Here is a 24,720-nt window from a genome sequence, read left to right on the forward strand (position 1 = left end):
TTTAGTAATTTTTTTTCGTTTATTTTTTATCGATTTCGTTCACTTCATTATTTCTGGTTTTATTTCGTTTATCCATCATTTTATTCGTTCGTTCAAATATTCACTTCTTCTCTCAGTCGTCTTTCCAGTATTCACTGCAAAGACGCGCGCACACACGCACACACACACACACACATGCGCGCGCGCACACGCACACATGCATACGCGCGCGCGCACTCACACACACACGCACACGCAAGTTTATTTGCGACTGAGTTAATCGAAGTTTTTCATCTCACTATATAACAAGACGTTATTGTCTTTCTGTCGGTCTAGAGAGAGAGAGAGAGAGAGGGAGAGATCCATAACTTCGCTTGTTTAACGTAGATTTAATATTCTTAGTGGTTAGGGCATTCGGCTTACGATCATAAAATCGTGAGTTCAATTCCCGGCGACACGTTGTGTCCTTGAGCAAGACACTTTATTTCACGTTGCTCCAGTCCACTCAGCTGGCAAAAATGAGTTGTACCTGTATTTCCAAGGGCCAGCCTTGTCACACTCTGTGTCACACTGAATCTCCCTCAGAACTACATTAAGGGTACACGCGTAAGTGGATGGCACGTCAATTTCACGAGCAAGCTGTTCCGTTGATCGTATCAGATGGGACCTTCGTCGTCGTAACCGACGGAGTGCTCCTTTTTTAATATTCTAGGTACATAAAAATCACGCAGTCCTTGTTGCTTGTTAATCCTGGGTTATTCCCGATAGAGCAAATCTACGATCTAAGTCTAACCGTGGTTAATCCGTGTTTTCACCTTATCACATCATCTCCTTGATTTTATAAGGTTGTCTCTATCGCATTTCTGAGGACATGCAATATTAGAGAGGTACAGCTTTCATTTCTAGTAGATCGAGCTATCGCAAAGAGATTTATTTGAACCTCAAATGTTAAATTTAGAAAGAAAAATAAAAGAACAATCACAAACACAACAAAAATGAATCATTATTTCCACTTCTTTAAAAGCGAGAGTCGGATGACAATGTGTAAGGGCCATAATTCGTTGAACACCGTTCCTGGAGACGGTGTCTGTCGAGCAACATGAACAACTTCCGCTCCTGCAATTGTTTACAAAACAACACAAACAACAGCAAAACCAGCTCCACCACCGTTAATAGCAATAACAGTAACTTTCAAAGGTTATCAGGTGCCGAACAGCATGTGTGTTGCCAGAGTCCATCGTTACAACCTTCGTTGCATCAAACTTTACCAGAATTAGATTTCGAAAGAGGTTTATGGAATGATGCTGTAACTGGAGACATTCAAGGGATTCGCCTGAAACTGGAGAAACAGCGATATGGATGCACGGCCAATGCCACAGATACATCGGGTTATACTCCTTTGGTGAGTTCAAAGAATTACTTTTCATTTTTGTTTGTTTTTTATTTCCATTACTTTCGATAAAAGAAAAGTTGCTGTTGTTGTTGTTGTTGTCTAACTGGAGGACAATCCTGACAGTACAGTCCTACATTAATTTACCCCCTTCTTTTCAAGTCAATTGAATGAGGGGGGAGATTTGGCTGCTATTTCGAGCAGACCGAGTCATCACGTACAGACTCTCTCGCTGTGTCAAACCAGATGGCATGTTAAGCTTATCACTCCTCTGTGTGTCTGTATGCATACACTTGCATACACATATATACCCGAACACATTTACACACACACGTGTGTGTATGTGTGTGTATATATATATATATATATATATATATATATATATATATATATATAATAATAATACAAATGAGCATATGCATGTATACATATATGTACATAACTACATCTACATGTATATGTAGATGCATATCCGAGTACAGGACGTAAAAAAAGGAACGGGAACATAAATAAAGCACAAAAAATGGACTTTATATATATATTTATATATATATATATATATATATATATATATATATATATATGTGTGTGTGTGTGTGTGTGTGTGTGTTATCTCTACGTACTAAAAAAACCCAGTTTCATATACTTGCATATGTAGGTATGTTATATATAACATACCTACGTATTTGAAAGAAATTATATTAATGTGTCGAACTGGCTAAAATTCTATTTATTTGTGCAGCTGATAATGGCACTGCATTTAAATTGATGTAATGATTGCATTGTTCAATTAAATGGAGTTGCTTGAAATGGTCGTACTGCATCCCACCTTGACACCCCATGCTAGCATGGAAAGCGGACGTTAAACGATGATGATGATGATATATATATATATATATATATATATATATGGGAGAATGTACGAAAAAAAACAACAGATGAGGGCAGGTGGTGTAAACAACAAAAGGATGTACTAGTTTGACGCTCGGGAATACAGAAAGTCTTTAACGTTTCGAGCTACGTTCTTCAACAGAAAGAATACAGAGAAAACAAGGAGAAAAACACGGAGAAAAAAAATTGAATAGTCTCTGGTCAACGATCTATCAAATGATATGTGACAATTATTCGGTAGCCATGATAATAGATAGATGGATAGATAGTCAGACAGATAGGTAGAGGGGGAGAGAGAGAGAGAGAAGGGGTATCCTCCTTCCTATTCATTTAAAATCTGGCCATCAAATTGAAAAGATCCAGAAGCTGTGAAGTTACTATATGAGTGTTTGTATGTGTATATGGGTTCACTTCCTATGTTGTTTGTATCTCTGTCCTTTATACAGTTTTTTTTTTAATTATCTATCTCTGTATCTTATACATTATTTATATTTGACGGATATTTGTCTTCATCTTGTTGTTAACACAACATTTCGGCTGATATACCCTCCAGCCTTCATCAGGTATCTTGGGGAAATTTCGAACTTGGATTCTCATTCCTAAGGTATTTTTCGATGTTGTTGTTGTTGTTATTATTATTATTATTATTATTATTCAGGTCACTGCCTGGAATCGAACTTGGAATTTTGGGGTTAGTAGCCCGCGCTCTATGCCATATGCCCGTGAGGACAAATATCCGTCAAATGTAAATAATTCCTCGTCTCTTAAATATAGAACTCTGTTTCTTATATTTATCATAGGTATGTGCATATTTGTCTATTGTTTGTGTGTGTGTGTGTGTGTGTATATATATATATATATATATATATATATATACATACACACACACACACATATATATATATCTATAAGTGCCAGGAACAAAAGTGACCTATACATGGCTTATGTAGACCTAACCAAGGCCTTTGACACTGTAAGTTGTGCAGGGCTTTGAAAGCTCATGGGAAAGTTCAGACAGATTCAGCAACATAGTGCAACAGTTCCACAACGGCATTCTCTATTGGGTACTGGACAGTGCATATCATTTCTATTCATTCCCAATTACTAAAGGGGTCAAGCAGGGCTGTGAACTTGCATTTAAGCTGTCCAGCCTGATGTTCTCAGCCATAGTGTTGGAAGGCCTCATGCAATGATGATGAAACCAACATCAAGATCAGATTCAGGACTGAGGGCAGACTCTTCAACCTGTGAAGGTTAGGGGCCCAAGACCAAAGTGAGTGACTTCCTGTTTGCAGATGACTGCATGCTCAATGCTGCCACAAAGGCCGAGATGCAGCAGGGTGTGAACTGCTTTTCTACTGCCTGCAACAACTTTGGTCTCATAATCAGTCCTCAAAAGACTAAGGTCAGGCACCAACCTGCCCTGCAGAAGCCATATGTGGAACCAGCTGTCACTGTAGAAGAGAACAACCTTCAAAGTTGTTAAGCTCACACACCACAACAGCATATTCTCCAGATCTTTGAACATTGATGATGATGTTGACACCGGTGTCACTAAACGCAACTCTGCATTCAGCTGAATACGTGGATCAATGTGGTAGAGGAGATGCATTCGGCTGGCCACCAAGATGGTGTGTGAAGCATTTGTATTGTCTTCACTACTGTATGTCTGGGAGGCTTGGGCAGTTTATGAACACCACACCAAAATTCTATACCACTTCCACATGCGCTACCTGAGAAAACTATTGAGAATCATGTGGAAAAACAAAGTCTCACACACACACAGGGGTCATCTCTTGGGTTGTTCCCCCAAGAATTTACACACTGCTGAGGAGAGCACAAATCAAGTGAGTAGGCCACCTTGTTTGAATGCCTGACTTATGACTATTAAAGAGACTATTTTACAGGGAACTGTTTGAAGGGAAGCATCTGCAAGGTGGACAGAAAAAATGCTTCAAGGATACACTCAAAGCCTCACTGAAGAGCTTTGAGATGAACCCCAACACCTGGGAAATGCAAGCGCAAGACTGCCCTGCCTGGTAAATCTGCACCAACAGAGATGCAAACCAGCTATGAATGGAGCAGGATTGCAGGGGCAGAAAGAAAACATGACCTGTGCAAGTCCAGAGTCAAGTCCTTGCCTTCAGTCCCAGCAGACTACCAATACCTGACCCCCAGCAGAGCCTTCTGAGCATGCATTTGTCTAAATCAACCGCAGTCAGACACACCAAGCTCTGCTTTATTCACCCATTTGATGTTTTTGGTCATTATCAACAATGATGGACAAAGTAAAGGAAAAATGTGGGCTGGATGTATATATAATATGTATGTGTATATATCATCATCATCATCATCGTTTAACGTCCGCTTTCCATGCTAGCATGGGTTGGACGATTTGACTGAGGACTGGTGAAACCGGATGGCAACACCAGGCTCCAGTCTAATTTGGCAGAGTTTCTACAGCTGGATGCCCTTCCTAACGCCAACCACTCAGAGAGTGTAGTGGGTGCTTTTACGTGTCACCCGCACGAAAACGGCCACGCTCGAAATGGTGTCTTTTATGTGCCACCCGCACAAGCCAGTCCAGGGGCACTGGCAACGATCTCGCTCGAAAATCCTACGGGAGCCAGTCAGGCGGTACTGGCAACGGCCACGCTCAAAATGGTGCATCTCATGTGCCACCCGCACAAGAACCAGTCCAGGGGCACTGGCAACGATCTTACTTGGCTTGCCGGGTCTTCTCACGCACAGCACATTTCCAAAGGTCTCGGTCAGTAGTCATCGCCTCGGTGAGGCCCAATGTACGGAGGTCTTGCCTCACCACCTCAGCCCAGGTCTTCCTGGGCCTACCTCTTCCACGGGTTCCCTCAACTGTTAGGGTGTGGCACTTTTTCACGCAGCTATCCTCATCCATTCTCACCACATGTCCATACCAGCGCAATCGTCTCTCTTGCACACCACAACTGATGCTTCTAATGTTCAGCTTTTCTCTCAAGATACTTACACTCTGACGGGTATTCACATTGACATTACACATCCAACGGAGCATACTGGCTTCATTCCTTGCGAGCTTACATATATATTTATGCGTGTATATATGTGTGTGTATATATATATATATATATATATATATATATATATGTAAACAATATATGAGTATATGCATATATATGTACATGTATGTACATACCTTCATCTACATGTACATATAGATACATAACTGGGTACATGACGTGGCAAAAGAACTTGGACAAAATGATAAACAAGGTACAACAAACAAGCAGGCCACACAGAAACATCTCCTTCATCAGCTGCCGCCATTAAAACACCGGTGTTTCGAAGAATTAAGGCAGTACGCATCGTTAAAATGGTTCTTCCCACGAATACAAATTAAATTTTTTTCGTGGCGGGTAGTGGCGGCCGGAAAACAAGACAGGAAAACGAAACGGTGAAATAAACAAACAAAAAGGCTCTACAGCCAGACGTGAAGTGTGTATGTATTGAACGCTGTGAAGCATGAACTGGAGGGGCAAAGAAGTACGTGCGAGCTTGGGGAGTCCAAGAACGAAAAGAAATAGCAGCTGGACACGTGCGTATGTATGTATATATATATATATGTAGCAAACTCATAATGGTGTATATATATATATATATATATACATATATACATGTCTTTGTGTGTGTGTGTGTGTGTGTGTGTGTGTGTGTATCAATAGATAGATAAATTGATAGTTAAAGTATCTGAAGTTGACCGCACGCTCCTTTCCTAGTTTGCGTGTTCACTGTTTCATGCAGGACATAGCCATAGTGCCAGACTTTCAAGAACTTTCCATATGAAAGCTCTCCAAAAGAACAAGTATTTTTTTCTTTATGGTTCTACAGGGTGTGTATGCAATGTTAAAAAGCGTGTATGTATAGGATTTTAAGAGAAGTAAAAGAAAAATGAAGATGTTTTGTAGAGAGAGGGAGAAAGAAAGAGCCTTATCATGAAAAAGAAAAAAAAAAGACAAATTGATTAACATATTTTCCTGTTTTCTTCAGAAATGGTTATGATATATGTAATGTGTGTATGATTGCGTGCATATATATGTATGTGTGTGTCTATATGTGTGCACATATGTATACTTATATACACACATATACCTGATTGTGCCTAGAGGCTCATGGAGGTGATATATAGGTGATGTATATGTATATATGTAATAACATGGCTGCATGAACACACACACACACACACACACACACACACACACACACACACACACACACACACACACACATAATTATGTAAGTAGCTGTGTGTATGTATATGTATTCATTGATATATTAATGTTAATACATAATGTGAGTGTATGGTCGTGTTGTCATACATATATGTAAAATTGTGAGCGTGCCTATATGTATATATTAGTGTGTAAGCGTGTTCTTGCACACTTTTGAAATACCTGCTATAATTTTCAATTAATAATGTGAATATGTTATACACGCTCATATATACATTGGAGTAGAGCTCTATGTTTTTGTTCATATAAATTTGCATAGACATATTTAAATCTATCTATCTATCTATCTATATATATATATATTTACATAGGTATATAGGTGTGTGTATATATATATGTATGTATATATATATATATGTACATAATATATATGTATATATATTTACATATATATATATTTGCATATATATATATAGACTGACATTCATATGTATCACGCTATTCATGCTCAAAGGAGTAAGAATCTAGTAAACAACTGACAATATCCGTGTGGAATAGATTTCCATTCCACTATTGTGGCCGTGAGTCGTTTTCTTCAGCTTTGCCATTGCCTCCTTAGAATATTTTTTGTTTACTGCAAAAAGAGCCAAGGAAATATAGTATGGGAATGGTTGGGTGGTTTCTGGTGGAAGCCGACCACATCACATTGCACCATTTTCTCTTTAACACCACAAAGAATATTAAAAAGAAACCCTCATGTGAAAAAGTCAAAAAAACATATCTGTATGTATTTATTTATGTCTGTGTGTGTATGTGTATACATCTACCTGCATTGAACATGGTCATTAAATGATGATGATGATGATATGCTGTTATGTCTTGAGTGTGCGCGTGTGTGTGCACAAACACATATTTCAGATGTACCCGTACAAGCAATACATATGTGTGTGTGTGTGCATATGGGTGCATATATATATATATATATATATATATATATATATATATATATATACACATCTATCTATGCAGTATATGTTTTTTATAATCCATTTATTTATCTATCTATCTACCTATTTACATTATTTACATTATTTCAAAGCTGATATTATGCATGCACATATACACAAGTTAACAGTCGAGATTTTCAAGTAATCTAATATTATTGTATGATATGCAGATAGAATAGTGTTGGTTTGCAGGTTGGCACATTTCACTAGTGTTCTAGAATGTTGTTCAGTCTGATTCCCGTAATTCTGTGTAACACAGTCACATCCTAGTCTCTTACAACAATGAAGGAACATCTTTGTGGTCACTTGACTGTTGGAAATAACAACCAAATCTTCAAATAGTATCATACTATCTTAAAAAAAAGAGATGAAGGTCATATTGCATTGGACAGTCCTAAATTCATTATGTCAAAAATGAAAAACAAAAAAAAAAAAAAGACAATTGCAATTACTTGGACCCATTTGGTAATAATTCTGTCAGATTGAGGCTGATCCACTGCAAAGAAGGGACCCGTATGTGGTAGCTGAACCCACTATAAATAACCACCAAATTTCACTTTCTAAAAGGATATACTGGACAGTGTAGTTGTCATAATTATCTAAACAGGCAGGATAGCCATGAATAGAATTAATAAGGGTTGACTCATGATTAAACAAGAACAACAGTAAATTTAGTGAGAGGGGGAAAGGCATGGCAGGGAAGGTTTTGTCGAGGAGACCCTGAAACAGATGTAAGAAAAAGATGAAGGCATCTTTGGAGCAGAGACTTGGCTTCAGTACTAATTGGAAGGAACTTTACTTTAGTCATAGTGTTAAACTGAGCAACAGGTTTAGGGCTACCATCAAAGAAGAGAAACAATGCATACACACACACACACGTGTTTGTGTATATATATGTTTGTGTATGTGTGCATATGAATGACAAAAGAGCATTGTGTAATTTGCTTGAAGCATTGCAATATATGTAAATAAGGTTGGTGTGTTGCTATCAGCTGACCTTCTGATAACCCATTTTCCTGAACTCTGATTATTTTTCCTCTTCTGTTTGAAAAGGGGAATTTTTTCCCAAAATATTTTAGGATCATTAAACGACCATATATAAATAAGGTAATACAATATCTTTTCTCTTTTTGTTTCCATTCACTGACATTATGTCATGTGTTTTGCTTAACTCCTCACCTACATTTATCAAAGGCTTTTGTGAACATCACACACACACACACACACGCACACACACACACACACACATACACAGAGATTTCAAGCTGGCTGGTGACATGTGAGCTGTATAACCAAATAAAATCTTATTCATCAAATGACTATCAATAAGGATAAAAAAAAGACCATTTTCATGTGTGGATGCACAGTTTGTAAATTTGTGGAGAAGGAAATAAAAATCTTCAGTGGGACATAAATAGAACCTGATACAAAGGGAGACTTGAAAAGAAAATGAAGCCATGTAGTGACCCCAAAAACATTGAATATATCCCTAATCTTCAAATGTAATGTGTTTGTGGTAGTCACCTGGTCAAAGGAGGATTTGGTCATTTCAAATGTTTATCACTGGAATTTCAAAGAGAATCAGAAATGTATGTTGTTCTTTGAATATACCTGACAGGTGGGTCAGGATAGGAATCCAATGTCATTCAGAAACAACTGAAATATTAACCCAATGAAATAAACTCCCACCAGCAATGCAATAACCAATGCATGACACACTTAAAACACAATACAAGCAATAACACAACAAAAGACTGTACCACTCCTCTTGGAAAAATCAAAATCAAAAACCTAACACAATGCAATACTGAGACGTGTTTGTGCACTTCCAACAACAGCAGAAAAGGACACACAATGCTGCACACACCCCAGCGACACGGGAGTGTGGCAGCAGGTGATGCAATAGAAATTTGCCTCAAACTATCAAATGTTGAACAATTATATATTATAATGATGATGATGAAGATAACTGTTTCAGACTTAGACACAAAGACCACAATTCTAGGAAGAAAGGATTAGTTGATAGCATTGAGCACAATATGCTTGACTGCTGCTGCTGTTTGTTAATCTTGGAAAGTAAAGGAGACTTTCATTTGATCCTGCTCAGGATGTAGAGGGAAAAGAAATACCTTAAGACATAGTTTTATGATGCTCTAGCAATTATTGCAAACCATCACAGCTTGAAAAGTGCAATGATAATAATAATGATGATGACAACAACAAAAATAATAAGAACAACAACAACAACATGAAAATAAATAATAATTATATGATGATGATGATGATGATCATCATCATCGTCATTGTCATCATCCATCATCATAAGAAATAATCAAAAAGTTGTGAAGTAGTTTTCATCTCAAGAACAGATTCAAGAAGATTTAAAAGCAACATAAGATGCTGCTGCTGCTGATGATGATGATGATAAGGAGGAGGTAATTTAAAATAATTATTAAAAAAAAAACATTATATATATTCTGTGTCCAGACATATATATATATATATGTTTCTAATATAAGGATAAAACTTTATTAAAAAATGTTATCAGTGGCCAGCATATGAAAAATAACTTTTAGAGTGAAATTTTAAATACAATTATAAATAAGGGTCCTTATTTATAATCACACACACACACACACAAGCATGGAAGGACTGGAAGAGTGGTGGTAGCAGAGAAGGAAAGCTAGGCAACTATTACATTTCGTAAGGGAGAAGTAAAAGTGAAGAAGTTTGCCAAAGTTCTCTTCTGTGTGGACGAGAGGTGTTCTAGATTGTAGGACAGAGTGTCAGAGAAAATCATGATGTTGCAAGAGAGAAATGTGTTCAGATTAATTGCAGGTATGGCTGAAAGATTAATGAGTTTGTTTTGTGCTCATGAGATTCTGAGTTCAATCCTTCTGCAAAATACTCTGCACAAGTGTCTTCTAAGTGTTGCTAGGCAACTGTGCTAACTATACAACAAAGCCTTTATGACTGGCCTGCAAACCACCTTAGAGTCTTAAAAAGACAATCAACATGTTTGACACTCTCCATCACCACCACCACCACCATTCTCCCAATCTTCATCGTCGTCTTCCTTCTTTTAACATCCACTTTCCATGCTGTCATGGGTTCGACTTGACTTCTTGTTCTTGTCTTATGTAATTGTTCTTTATAGAGAGAACAAAGAAAATGCTATAATCAAGATGGTCATGTTTGGAATCCTTTCGATTACAGGTGTGTCATGTCATGACTGACCTGGGAATAAACAACAGCTCACACGTTTTGGAATTGCAGTGATTCTGCCAGAATATTTATGTTAAATATTATCACCACCACCACCACCACCACAAAAACATATCACCACCACCACACTGTCGCCGCTGCCGCCGCCGCCACTATCATTATCATTAGTATTCAACATAGTGTGCCACTATTTTAAGGAACTGCAATGCAAAACTGTAAACAAACAAGATCACATATGGTAAGTCTGTGGCCAGCACTGAGGTATATATGTGTGTATGTATGTGTGCATATATATATATATATATATATATATATATATATATATATATGTGTAATAATAATAATAATAATAAGGATTATTACGAAGTAACATTAGAACCACCTTTAATTCTTTTATATATACATATATATATATATATATATATATATATAGCTTCAAATAGACCTACACATGTTTTGTATACACACACACACACACACACACACACACACACACACACACACAACAACATCTTGTTGTAGTTGACTTGTTTACACTTATTTTACTTCCTTTTGTTTTTCTTTTCTCTCTTCCACCCCTTTCTTTCCTCTCCCTTCTTGGTGTTTAAGATTTAAACACCTGTTAACAACTCCGCCCTCTTACATACATACATACATACACACTCAGACATACATATACATACAGACATGTGTACACACACACACACACAGAACCATAAGTTGAGGAATCAAGAATTATTTGATTGAGATTGACAAAAATCAAGCAAAATATAAAATAAAAAAAACTAGAAAACACAAAAGAATCGGAACCCCCTCCACCCACCAACTTCCCACCCCTTGCCTTCCATCATGTCTTCATTTTTCTTCTTGTCTTTTACTCATAATCTCATGATCTTTGTCTATTAAAAGTCCAGTTGTTGTTCCTTCTTTATTTTTCCCCCCTTTTTTTTTCTTCATCCATCTATTTTGTATTTTTCATTTTTATTTTCCTTCATTCCTTTTTCTTTCTTTCTTTTTTTCTTTACCAACTGACAAACCAACCACTCGCCTTGTTGAACTGTTTACACCTTTGGATATTTGTCTGTACAAAACACACACACATACACACGTGCGTGCACATGCCCCCTCCCCCCACATGTATGCACTGAATTGACTTTCTAGATAAGTGTGTGTGTGTGTGTGTCGTGTCCCATTTGTTGATCTACAAATTTCTCTTATGTCTTTTCTCTTTCACTTCCTTCAGTCATTAAATTCCGACCATTCTGGGGCAAAAATTACAGTTGAATGAATTGACCTCAGTACTTATTTTCCTTAAAGTCTGGTGCTTATTCTATCAACCACTTTTGCTGAACCACTAAGTTACATGGACTTAAAGATACTAGCACTGGTTGTCAAGCACTTGTGGGGGACAAACAACATGGACACACACACACACAAACACACACACATATGTACGACAGGCTTCTTTCAGTTTCACTCTGCCAAACCCAGTCACAGGGCTTTTGTTGGCCTAAGGCTAAAGTAGAAGACATTCACACAAGGTACCACACAGTGAGACTGAACTTGAAACTATACCAGTAATTATAAAAATGACAGTGACAGAAAATGGGATAATATCTTACAGCTGTTTCAGTCCAGAGGTGACATGCCTCATTCTATCTTTATCACTCCAGTAGAATGAAGTAATTAATAGATGAAATAGAGGTACATGGATGATTCTCTCGGCATGTTCAGAGATTTTATAAAGTTCATAAGGTTATGTTAAAAATATAAAAACCGTAAAAACCCACATATATATGCATACCTCTATTTCATCTATTAATTACTTCAGTCTACTGGAGTGATAAAGATAGAATGAGGCAATGTCACCTCTGGACTGAAACAGCTGTAAGAAATTATCCCATTTTCTGTCACTATATGTCATTTTTATAATTACTGATATGACATAATATGTCACATGTGTTTGTATATTGTTATTATTGTCCTTTTAGTAAACAAATAAACAAGTAAATTGACACAATACAATGTCTGCAAGTTGATGAATATCACCTATTTAATCCCCTCCATTTTCTTATTGCTATACATATATATATATATATATATATATATATATGAGAGAGAGAGAGAGGAAAGTGAGAGAATGGACCAGTTTTGCATATTAGTTTGATGATTTATTATTCTTCAAAATCTCTTATGTTGATCAAAGTAGTAAACATAAGGGTGTTCTTTCTTTTTTTTGTTGTTTTATGAGAGAGAAACAAACAAGCAGACAGACAGGTTAACTAGCAGGGATGGAGGTGTGGGAGATGAGGGGTTTAGTATATTTTTAACAGCTTGTTGTTGTTGTTATGTAAGATTTGTTATGTCCATGGTGGGGGTGGAGGTCTGCCAAAGCAATTAAAAACAGAAATATTTACAAATATTTTGATCAAAGAAGCGATAAATAAAGGTATGTTTAAAAAGAAAGAGAACATACATACATATAAAATCTTTTTTATCTGTATCTTCTTCCTATGTCCAACACACACACACACACACACACACACACACAAATAATGTAAACTCCTGTTTATTATAATTCTCATATATATATATATATATATATATGCATACACCGGGAAGTAAAAGAGAGTACCTTCAGGTATATTTTTGTGAGTTGTTATAGGTTGTGTGCGATTGTTGGTTGTTGATGTTGATGTTGAAGTGTATTCAGCCAAAAAATAAAGTAAAATGAAATTTAAAAAAATAAAAACGAAGAAACCTCATAACATCAATAGCAACAATATTAGAAGGCAGCAGCAGCAGCAACATGGACACAGTTTTATCTTGATCAAAGATGTGATAACACTACTACTACTACTACTACTACTACTGATAATAATAATAATAATAATAATAATAATAATAATAATAACAACAAAACTAATAATGACGATGAGGAAGACGTTGATTTCTGATTTAGGCTCAAGGCCAGCAGTTTTGAGGGAAGTGGGGGTTAAATTATAATATCAGCAGCCCTTGTACATGTCTGATACTTTATCAGCCACTAGAAAGATGAAGGGCAAAGTGGACCCCCAACAGAATTTGAACTCAGAATGGAAAGAAGCAAAATAATAACATTATCCACAACAATAACACCACCACCACCATCACCACCACCACCACCACCACCACCAAAGAGGTGTTACAAGATTGTTATAAAAAAATGTAGAAGAGACTCTTTGTCTTCTCACACTCCCCTCCCCCCCCTCTTTGCCATTAGCTACAAACACAACAAACAATAAAGTTAATATTTATGATGGCCCACCATTCACTGCCTCCCCTACCATGACCAACATGCCATTAAGAATTTCCTGAAATTTTTATTTCTATATAAAACATACGTATATGTATAGTATAGATGTATATATACTGTCTACATATATTCATACACACACACACACACACACACACACACACACACACACACACACACACACACACACACACACATGCTGTGTCTAATTTTATAGCATAAGCATTATACGCATAAGTGGTTGTATAATGTATGTTTTCATGTTCATGCATGTATATTCCTGAATAAATATACGCACAAGCATGCCTGTGTGGTAAAAAGTTTGCTTCCCAACCACATGGTTCTAGGTTCAATCCCACTGCATGGCACCTTGGGTCAGTCTCTTCTTCTCTTGCCTTGGCCTGACAAAATTATTTTACAAAATTCATTATTTTCAAAATTAGTTGAAACAATGGTAAGAAAAGGTTTAACCCTTTAGCATTTAAACCGGCCATATCCGGCCAAAAGTATTCTGCTTGTTTTATGTTCAAACTGGCCAAATCTGATCTCTCACACCAACCCTACAATATCATTTTAAAAATTAACAGTTACCTCATTGAAATCTCATAGCTACAAGATAATGCATGATTAGTTCAAAACAATGTGGATGAAAAAGCATTAATTTGGTAGAATAATGCAAACACTAAAGGGTTAAATAAGAAATAATACATATTGTAGAAGCTCTTAAAGAGAGTAGGATGGCATGATTGGAGTGTCTTGGATCATAGCTTTACTTGATCAGTGTTCGGCTGGAGGTGAATAAAATGATATAAGTTTGACCTTCTCTGTTCTTCTTCCTCCATTCGGTGACAACCAACTATCCCTCATAATTGACCGAGAAAAGGGGAAAAGATTGAAGAATGTAGTCCTACTTCCAGTAAGCATGGGAAAAGAAAAGAATGATGTGGTGGCCCCCAGTTGGAATGTCTTTCATCATAAGTCTGCTCAGTCCTCCCTTGATTCCCGATTTTTGTAATATATATTTTATTTTTTTGCTTTTATTCTCTTGGCTCTTGTTTACTAACACAAATGCACAGACATCTCCTAAGTTTTTAGGAATTCTTCTGATAATATTCCACTCTTGAGTTGCTCTCCTGATAGTCTTTGATTTGACAGCCTTCCCACCCACCCCGCCTCTTAATTGATTCCAGTTTCTATGGTCGTTGATTGAGAAGGTTTTTTCTGTCTCTTTGCTTCATCTCTTCTTAAATAATTCATAGGAAAAGCATCTCATTCCCAACTGATGCAATTCCTGTTGAAAGACAAAGTGGCAGATGGAAGGAAACTGAATTATGGAACAACTAAATTATGTTGTTTTTTTTTGTTTTTTTAACTCTTTTCATAAGAAACCCGCCTGAGACTGTCATAATTCTGTATTGCAGAAATGTTTCTCTGTTGTGTTTCTAAAACAACTCAGATAAATGATATACCAGTGACAGACAAAGTCAGTTTACAAACTCTTTCTACAGTCTTGATTTATTACCGTCGTCATCATCATTGTCAGCATCATCATCATCATTGTTATTACCGTGATCATAATCATCATCGTTGTTGTTTCTACCTCTGCCTTTCCCCACTGGATGAAACATTTTTAGCCAGTGTTGTATTATTGCTTGTTACTTTTCTGGGCACCAAACCCTTTAAGTTTGTCTCACAACACTCAGATGTACATTTTCTAAAAAAAAAAGCAGGATGCTCGCAGGATTATTTCATTAGAAACCTGGTCATGGAAGGATTACACTTTGTTATTTCATTTATGGAAATTAGAAAAGGAATATTCCTCCTAACAAACAAACCAACACCAGTAGTTGAGTGGTGAGAGACAAATACAAAGACACACATATGCACATGCATACGCACATTCATGTGACTATCACAGTAAGTTCCTCATTCGGAATTGGCTATCAGTCAACATAGTTATCAATTACCATGTAGTGTAAAGTATTCACCGAAATGAAAATTTAGAAAATCCGAGTAATAAATTTATCATTTATTCTTATTTTATCTCTTCTTGTTATTTTGCTTAAATTAAGGATTGTTATTCCTTCATTTCTATTAAGTACTTTACCTTAATTGATCTGAGTGCATTTACATGTAAAATTTTTCTGTAAAGATTTACACTACAGCATGTCTTTGCTCTGTTATTTTCCTTTTACTGCCTAAATTACTGTGATTTTGTCCAATTTTGGCTGTTTTTTTTTTTTCATGAGCTTTCCATGATACTTCAATGATCTGATGAGCTTCATTTGCATTAATTTGTGAATATATATATCTGTCTGTCCACCTGACCATCCACCCATTCATTGCTTAGGCATGGCTGTGTAGTTAAGTTCTTTTCACAAACCAAATGGTTTTAGGTTCAGTCCCACAGAGTGGCTCCTTGGGCAAGTGTCTTCTCTAGTCTTGGACCAACCAATGCCTTATGAGTGAAGTTGACAGACAGTAACTAGAAAGCAACCAGAGGATAGAGTAGAAGTCCCTTGATCAAGGTGCCATGCAGTGGGACTGAACCTGATTCTAGAGGGTTATGTGAACCATTTTAACCACACAGACTGATAAGGTATGAAAGGTAGCAAACCCCTCTCATGGTTAACAAGTAAACATTTCTATGAGAGAGGGAAATTCTTTACAGCAGACCAATAAGTTCTGACAATTTCAATAGTCTGGAATCAATAAATATTGTCAAAGAATCAGACTTCTGTGATCTTCATGAAAAGAAAGGTACAAAGATAAAAAAAAAAGAGGAAAAAAAAAAGGAGAAAACAAGGGGAGAAAACTGCGTTTTTGATTGACTGTTGTTTTTGTTGTTGTTGGCACTGGTGTTGGTGGTCATGTGTTGTTGTTGTTACAGTTACTGTTTTTCTGCTTCAATATCTTTATTTCTGTCGAACAATCAATAACTCTTCAACAGGAAATGTTGAAAGTTGGAATCCAATTTTCTCTCTTTGAAATGAAGATTTTGTGTGTTTGTATGTGTGTATGTATGTTTATCTAGGTTTTATGTGTGAGTGTTTTTGCTGGATTGTTTGTGTGTGTGACTGTGTATATAAATAATACATAAATATATGCATTTATACATACATTTATGTGCATACCTACATATATATGTATATATACATGCATATATGGGTACAGGACATAAAAAAACGTGAACAAAATGAGGTGTGTGTATATATATATATATATATATATATATATATGGGCCTCACCGAGGCGATGACTATTGACCGAGACCTTTGGAAATGTGCTGTGCGTGAGAAGACCCGGCAAGCCAAGTAAGATCGTTGCCAGTGCCCCTGGACTGGTTCTTGTGCGGGTGGCACATGAGATGCACCATTTTGAGCGTGGCCGTTGCCAGAACCGCCTGACTGGCTCCCGTAGGATTTTCGAGCGAGGTCGTTGCCAGTGCCCCTGGACTGGCTTGTGCGGGTGGCACATAAAAGACACCATTTCGAGCGTGGCCGTTTTCGTGCGGGTGACACGTAAAAGCACCCACTACACTCTCTGAGTGGTTGGCGTTAGGAAGGGCATCCAGCTGTAGAAACTCTGCCAAATTAGATTGGAGCCTGGTGTTGCCATCCGGTTTCACCAGTCCTCAGTCAAATCGTCCAACCCATGCTAGCATGGAAAGCGGACGTTAAACAATGATGATATATATATATGCATGTAAAAAAAACCCATAACCACATTTAGTGAAGGTAGTGCCCAAGCTAGGCTTCGGGTGTGATGCCATAACCCAAGTGAACAAAAACGCTAAAACCCTGCAAAACATACTAGATACTAGAGGACAAACATACTAGATTACCATAATCTAGTATGTTTGTCCTCAGTTTATGACATTAAGGTGTTCTTTGGCAGGAGATTGGACAGCTTTTCCAGCAGTTCAATAGTTACATGAACTGAATTACAGTTTTTTTTGTCTTTTTTGTAATTTAACATTCTGATATTTTTTGCATTACATGCTTCTTTCAACAATTCACATAACTTTATTCATTGAAATATATTAAAGCTTCCATTGTTGATTGTTTTGTAATAATGTTGATGTCATGCACAAAATGCCAGCTTCCAAATCCAGATTTCTGATTAGATAAAAATGATCAAACCTTAAACATCTTTAGTATTTTTTTAAAACTTCTCTGAAACAAGTGAATAACAACATCAGATTCAGTTTAAAAAATTACATCAACATACCAAATTTGAAAATTTTCACTTAATTTTAAAATTTCAAAAAGTGAAGCTAAACAGACATGATTTCCTTTGCATTTATATATATATATGTATATATATATATATATGTATATATGTGTGTGTGTGTGTGTGTGTGAATAAATGTATAGATACATATGTGTATATGTATGTACAAATATCTATGCTTGCACATGCATGTGTGTTTCCAATAACATACTGGTTTAAAAAGGATAATGTATATAACCTAGTGAATAACATAACACACACACACACACACACACAGTCATATACACATTTACACCTGTATGTGATAATTATGATTTCTTTTACTATTATTATCATCAATAATAATAATAAATGAATATACTAGAATCTCCCTCTCTCTCTCTCTATATATATATATATATGACAGGATTAGAACCTGACCAAAATGCCTTGTGGTATTTTGTTTCTGTCCCTTTATCTTCTTAGTTCTCATCCTTTAAAGTGAACTTTGCCTTTTATCGTTTTGAGGTCATTCAGTACAAGTCAATGGCATGGTTTGATATAAGCAACTCTCCTCTTGAAGGTGGAGATCCAACAAGGACACAGTCAAATGTCTATATCTGTCTGTCTGTCTGTCTCTGAATGTAGACACATGCACACATGCATGCATCCATCTAATAATTGAGATGGTAGATAGAGGCCATGTTGAAGCAAAACCTTCAAGAGTAGAGTTGGTTATGGATAAATGGTAAAGCCCAACCCATGCCAGCATGGAAAATGAATGTTAAGTGATGATCCCAGTGATGATGATGATAATGATATGTGTATATATATATATATATATATATAAAAATTCAAATTACAACAAACGTAAATAAACAAACAATGTTTTTTTTTTTCTTTTTTTTTTTAGAAGCGTTGAGATGTCTTAGAAAGTTAAAGTTGTCGTAATTTGAATTTAACATATGAGAGCGTCTCATAAAGCGAGATTTATATATCTTAATTTGCAGAGGAATTTGTAGTGGGTAGTTTAGCTTAATCGGTCAAAGCATCGTGACATGTAATCTCGGGGATGTGAGTTCAAGTCCACAGCTAGTCACCTACACTTTTCTCTGCAAAATAGGGGTAGTTTATCCTGTTCAGGCTATATTAGCATTATTCTGCGATTGAATATATATATATATATATATATATATATACGCACACACACACACATACATATCATCATTAAATGTCTGTTTTCCATGCTGGCATGGGTTGGACAGTTTTGACTGGAGCTGGCCATGAGTCACAGCAGGCTTTATTGCCTATTCTGGCATAGTTTCAATGACTTGATGTCTTTTCTATTACCAGTTACATTACGGAGCCTGCTGGGTGCTTTTTACATGGCACCAGCACCCACACAGTCATCAAGCCAGTAATATATTACTTGATTATTTAGCTTCCACTGTTATTCAGCTTTACATTTCTTAGAATTTGCTTTCTTACTTTCCATCTGCCTTTCCCTCTCTCTCTCTCTCTCTGTCTTCCTCTCATGCATCTAACACAAAAAGTAGGAACTTGATGTTGCAGTCATATGCAATTGTCATTATTACCTTTCTGTATTTGCAGCATTATGCAAGTCGCAGTGGACACTTGGAGATCTGTAAGTTGCTTGTAGAGCATGGTGCCAATGTTAACTGCACAACAGCTAGTGGCCTGGCCACTCCATTGCATCGAGCTGCTTACAGTGGACACAGCTCTGTTGTCAAGTTTCTCCTTGACAAAGGTGCTGACCCTTTTAAATGTGATGCTGATGGAAGGACTGCTTTGCATAAGGTAAATGAACAATGATTAATGGTTTCTTTTAATTGACTCTATAATTATAATTCTCTGCTTATTAGATAGAGATTAACACCATCTTAGCTATTAGTTTTTCATGCAGATGTCATCTCTGTGTAATATTTTCTCAAACATACATTCTGATATTCTGTGCCAACTAGGCTTTTACTCAATGACTCTATCAGCAAGACTTGGCAAATATTGAGGTAATTCTTTTCTACCTAGGTACAAGGCCTGAAATTTGGGAGGGTGGTGGGTGGGGTGGGTGGGGACAGTCGATTAGATCAACCCAGTATGCAACTGGTTCTTAATTTTTCAACCTCCGAAAGGATGAAAGGCAATGATCCATGGAGGCTGTGTATTATTTCAAAAATTTTTTTAAGGTCTTCCTTACTTCTGTTCCAGAATATAAAGCAGTCATCTAAGTATCTTTTCCAGTTTCCCACTGGGTATTAGTGGAAGTTTTGGCCAAAAGAAATCTGAGATAAGCAGTAGATTTTTTTCCATCATCATCGTTTAACGTCCGCTTTCCATGCTGGCATGGGTTGGATGGTTTGACTGAGGCCTGGTGAGCCAGAGGCTGCACCAGGCTCAGTCTGATCTTGCAAAGTTTCTACAGCTGGATGCCCTTCTTAACGCCAACCACTCTGAGAGTGTAGTGGGTGCTTTTACGTGCCACCGGCACTAGGGCCAGCCAGGCGAGATATGTTTGATGGCCTCCTTTCAGTTTCCTTCTACCAAATCCACTCACAAAGCCTTGGTTGACCCAGGGCTATTGTAGAAGGCAATTGCCTCAGGTGCTGTGCTGTGGAACTGAACCCAAAACCATGTGATTGTGATAAACTTTTCGACTGTACCAGTGTACCTGTGAATATCAAAGTCAATGTTGTGTTCTTTTAAAGTTTCAGATTTTTTTCTAATAAAGCTGTTGCATTGTTGAGAATGGCCAAAGGACAAACAATGATTAATGAAGCATTGTCTCCATTTTTCTTCTGTCAGCCAGCCACATGTTGTTGCTTTCTGCTATTTGGTCAAGTTCGGCAGCTGACTTGGCTTCTGTATATATACGTTACTACAGCATTTACAGGATTGATAGTGTGGATGTGCATTAATGTTTCTACAGGTCCACCTTGTCTCATGTGTTATAATGTCTTTCGTGGCAGAGGAGGTGGTCATGGTGGGTATGCTTGGAACTTTTATGCAGTTTTTGTTGAAGAATTTCCCTTAGTGATGGTGAGTTAGGAAATGTGAATGTATTTGGTCTGAGAAATGCTTTATGATATCAATGCTAACCTGAAAGCCTTTTGTTACAAACCCATCTGAGATCAACCTTCCTTTTAGGATAAACTTCCAGTTTCAAAATGGTCCAAATTAAAATCTTTCATCAAGATTTCATGTTAAGAAATGTTTTAAATACCAGCTTAATATCAAGAAAGTTATCTTCATTATTGTCACAATGCAAATTTGGTGGCCCTTCTTCTGATGCTACTAATTATCAAGATTATGTATAGATAACATGGTTGGGCCATGACACTACTCAATCACACAGCCATCCTTGTTAATATCAATATTCTGTTCCTTTTAGTGTCAGATGTAGCTTGATATGGTTTTCTTCTTCTTCTTCTTCTTCTTCTTCTTCTCCTTCTCCTTCTTCTCCTCCTTCTCCTCCTCCTCCTCCTCCTCCTTCTTCTTCTTCTTCTCAGCATGCCTGACTTACAAAGTGTTCTTTTATTCTTTTCAGTCATTTTGACTGTGGCCATACTGAAGCAATGCCTTGAGGGGTTTTAGTTGATCAAATCGACCCCAGAACTTATTTTTTAAGCTTAATACTTATTCTATGAGTCTCTTTTGCTGATCTGTTAAATCATGGGGACATAAACACACCAACACTGGTTGTCAAGCAGTGATGGAGAACAAATATATATATATATATATATATAACGGGCTTCTTTCAGTTTCCATCTACCAAGTCCACTCACAAGGCTTTGGTTGGCCTGAGGCTATTGTAGAAGACACTTACTGAAGGTGTCATGCAGTGGGACTGAACCTGGAACCATGTGGTTGGGAAGTAAGCTTCTTACCACACAGGATAGGCTTGTGCCTATGGTGAATATTGTGAACACATATGTTTCTTGTTTAATCTATGGTAATCTTTGGATATATTTGCATATAAGTTGAAAGCGACACCTGGGAAAGTCAGCAGGGATGATTGTCTTCAGGCTGAAAGTCTTGAATGTGCCAGGGAAGTGTCTTCTGAAATTATGTGATGTATATATACTGAGTGGTGGGATAAGAAACTGCTACTTCATCATCTTTCACTCTTCATGTTTAATGGAGGGAATATCTTACTGAGTTCCTCTAGATTGTACAAGCTGTCCAGGTTGCATACACCTACGTTAGCAAATTTATCTCAGACGTCATAGGATTTTCGAGCGAGATCGTTGCCAGTGCCCCTGGACTGGCTCTTGTGCGGGTGGCACATAAAATACACCATTTTGAGCGTGGCCGTTGCCAGTTCTGCCTGACTGGCCTTCGTGCGGGTGACACGTAAAAGTACCCACTACACTCTGAGTAGTTGGCGTTAGGAAGGGCATCCAGCTGTAGAAACTCTGCCAAATCAGATTGGAGCCTGGTGTAGCCATCTGGTTTCACCAGTCCTCCGTCAAATCGTCCAACCCATGCTAGCATGGAAAGTGTTCTTTAATTTGTTTCAGTGACACAACACTATACTGCACCCCCACTACTACTGCTACTCCTCATACTTCTTTTTTTATGTTTCAGGCTGCTGTGAAAAGTGATGCAGACATCATAAGCCTCCTCTTACACAGATATCCTCAACTGCACAACATCACAGACAACAATGGTTTTCGTGCTAAACACTGTTTACCAGAAGACAAATCAACACAACTCTTAGATTTATTCCCTTAACACTGGAAGTACCATTCTTTTATTTTTTTGTGACGTTTTTGTTTTCTATCCCCCTCCTCCTCCCCCAGTATTGGTAGCTCATGTCTGCAAATTCTTTGTTAACGAGAGAAAGAGAAGTATGGTCAAAATCACACAAGCTGGTGCTTGACAGAATCCAAAACAGCAACATCAAGAAGAAATATCACTGAATACCACAGAGTGAGGGGTTGTGGTGGTGGTGGTGGTAATGAGAGGAGAAGTGTTCATGGTTGGAACCCTGTTGATTTTAGTCCTTTTTGATTAGCTTAACCTGGAGCTCAACATTTGCCATCATCATCACACTACCAACAGTCCTAACATGACCACCACTAATTTTAACACCATTTCCACCACCACCACCACCACCACCACTACAACTCTTAACATCATTACTACAATCACCACCAATACCATTATCCACATCTCCACCAACACCACCCGTCCATCTGTCTTGCCAACCAGCAAAATTCCCCTCATATCAAAACCAGTAAAGGTGCCTCTGCTTGGTCATTTGACCAGCTAGAAATAGCAGCTGCTTTGCTACCTTAATAAAGGACATGTTGGATAGTGGGGGACTGAACTCCTGCACAGGGTAGAATAAAAAATGAGATGGTCACGAGTGGTAGGTCTCTGATCATAAACCTATTGATTGCACTAAACAACAACAACAGCAACAAATCTCCCTTAAAGGAACTTGGTAAAGTGATGGCTGGAACTTCTTTGATCGTATGTCTGATCAGGGCTGAGCTAAGGCTAAATAGCATTAAAGGGGTCAAATACAAGAACAAGGGCCTGAGATGGAGAGGTTTGTCAATGCCACTGAGATTTTATCGACCTCAGAAGGGTGAAAGGCAAACCATGGAAGAATTTGAACTCAGAATGTAAAGAGCCAATGACAAATGTTACAAAGCATTTCTTCCACTGTTTTAATGATTCTGCCAAATCCACATAACAACAACAACAAACAGAGTGAAACATTTTCTGTCAAAATAAGTTTTAAAAATGGACAAAAACTTTGAAATAAAATAAAATATAAATAAAACAAAAAATATTAAATTCTTTCTAAGAATCTTTTCGTATTGTTTTGTTGCTGTTTTTCCTTTTTATTGCTTTTATGTTTTTGGTTAGATAACGTTTTTTTTTTTTTTTTTTTTTTTTTTAAATTTTCATTCTATTTTTGAAGTCTTCTCATTTGTTCTCCTTTCTTTGTGTTTTGGTCTCTTTTGGGACTGAGAGAAGTTTGGGAGCTTTCGTCTGTTTTGATCACATCATCAGAACATCAAAGTAGCTTTTAGAGATTTTTACTTTTTGAAAACATTTTCATGTGTTGTATAATAATTTCTTTTATTTGCCACAAGAACACCAGCTGAGGGGGACACTACGAGGGCAGTTTACAATTTGTGTGGGGTTTACATAAAAGATGAGGTGAAAGAGAGAGAGAGGAAAGAAGGTAACATGAGATGAAAGTCTGCAAGATAATATGAGATCCCCTTAATGCTGCACTCCTTAATAAACAAAGAGGAGTCATAAATTAATGCAATTTGTTTTATCATCATCTTCATCATCATTTAGTATCCGCTTTCTATACTGGCATGGGCTAGGCAGCTTGACTGGAGCTGGTTAGCTGGAGAGCTACACTGGGTTCCAGTCTGAATTTGGCTTGGTTTCTATGGCTGGATGCCATGCCAAATGCCTGGTTAGCTGGTTGCCATTATTCCATTACTTGACTCT

General features: G+C 37.2%; 2 protein-coding genes across 9 annotated transcripts in view; one reads left to right on the plus strand and one right to left on the minus strand.

Moving 5' to 3' along the window:
* LOC106867251 (uncharacterized) overlaps positions 1-24,720 on the minus strand; it is a 422,507-nt gene that overhangs the window by 132,068 nt on the left and 265,719 nt on the right. The gene's annotated exons all lie outside the window — the stretch shown is intronic.
* Positions 193-24,058, plus strand: LOC106867252 (uncharacterized). Of its 2 annotated transcripts, XM_014912064.3 has the most exons (3): positions 193-1,381; positions 19,834-20,040; positions 22,825-24,058. In XM_014912064.3, exons 1-3 carry the CDS (start codon positions 1,079-1,081, stop codon positions 22,969-22,971), a joined length of 657 nt encoding a protein of 218 aa, XP_014767550.1. In that variant the 5' UTR covers positions 193-1,078; the 3' UTR covers positions 22,972-24,058. The 2 variants fall into 2 exon arrangements, with proteins under 2 accessions (XP_014767550.1, XP_089193623.1); XM_089337497.1 differs by lacking the exon at positions 19,834-20,040 and having other exon boundaries at positions 254-1,381.

This window comes from Octopus bimaculoides, chromosome 19 (genome assembly GCF_046866305.1).
Source record: "Octopus bimaculoides isolate indiv1 chromosome 19, ASM4686630v1, whole genome shotgun sequence".
NCBI lineage: Eukaryota > Metazoa > Mollusca > Cephalopoda > Octopoda > Octopodidae > Octopus > Octopus bimaculoides.

What these genes read in the sequence shown, in the direction of transcription:
- LOC106867252 (XM_014912064.3), top strand. Translation starts at nt 1,079, where the DNA reads ATGAACAACTTCCGCTCCTGCAATTGTTTACAAAACAACACAAACAAC. An exon ending in CATCGGGTTATACTCCTTTG is followed by an intron (nt 1,382 to 19,833) that starts GTGAGTTCAAAG and finishes CTGTATTTGCAG; the next exon opens with CATTATGCAAGTCGCAGTGG. An exon ending in GAAGGACTGCTTTGCATAAG is followed by an intron (nt 20,041 to 22,824) that starts GTAAATGAACAA and finishes TTTATGTTTCAG; the next exon opens with GCTGCTGTGAAAAGTGATGC.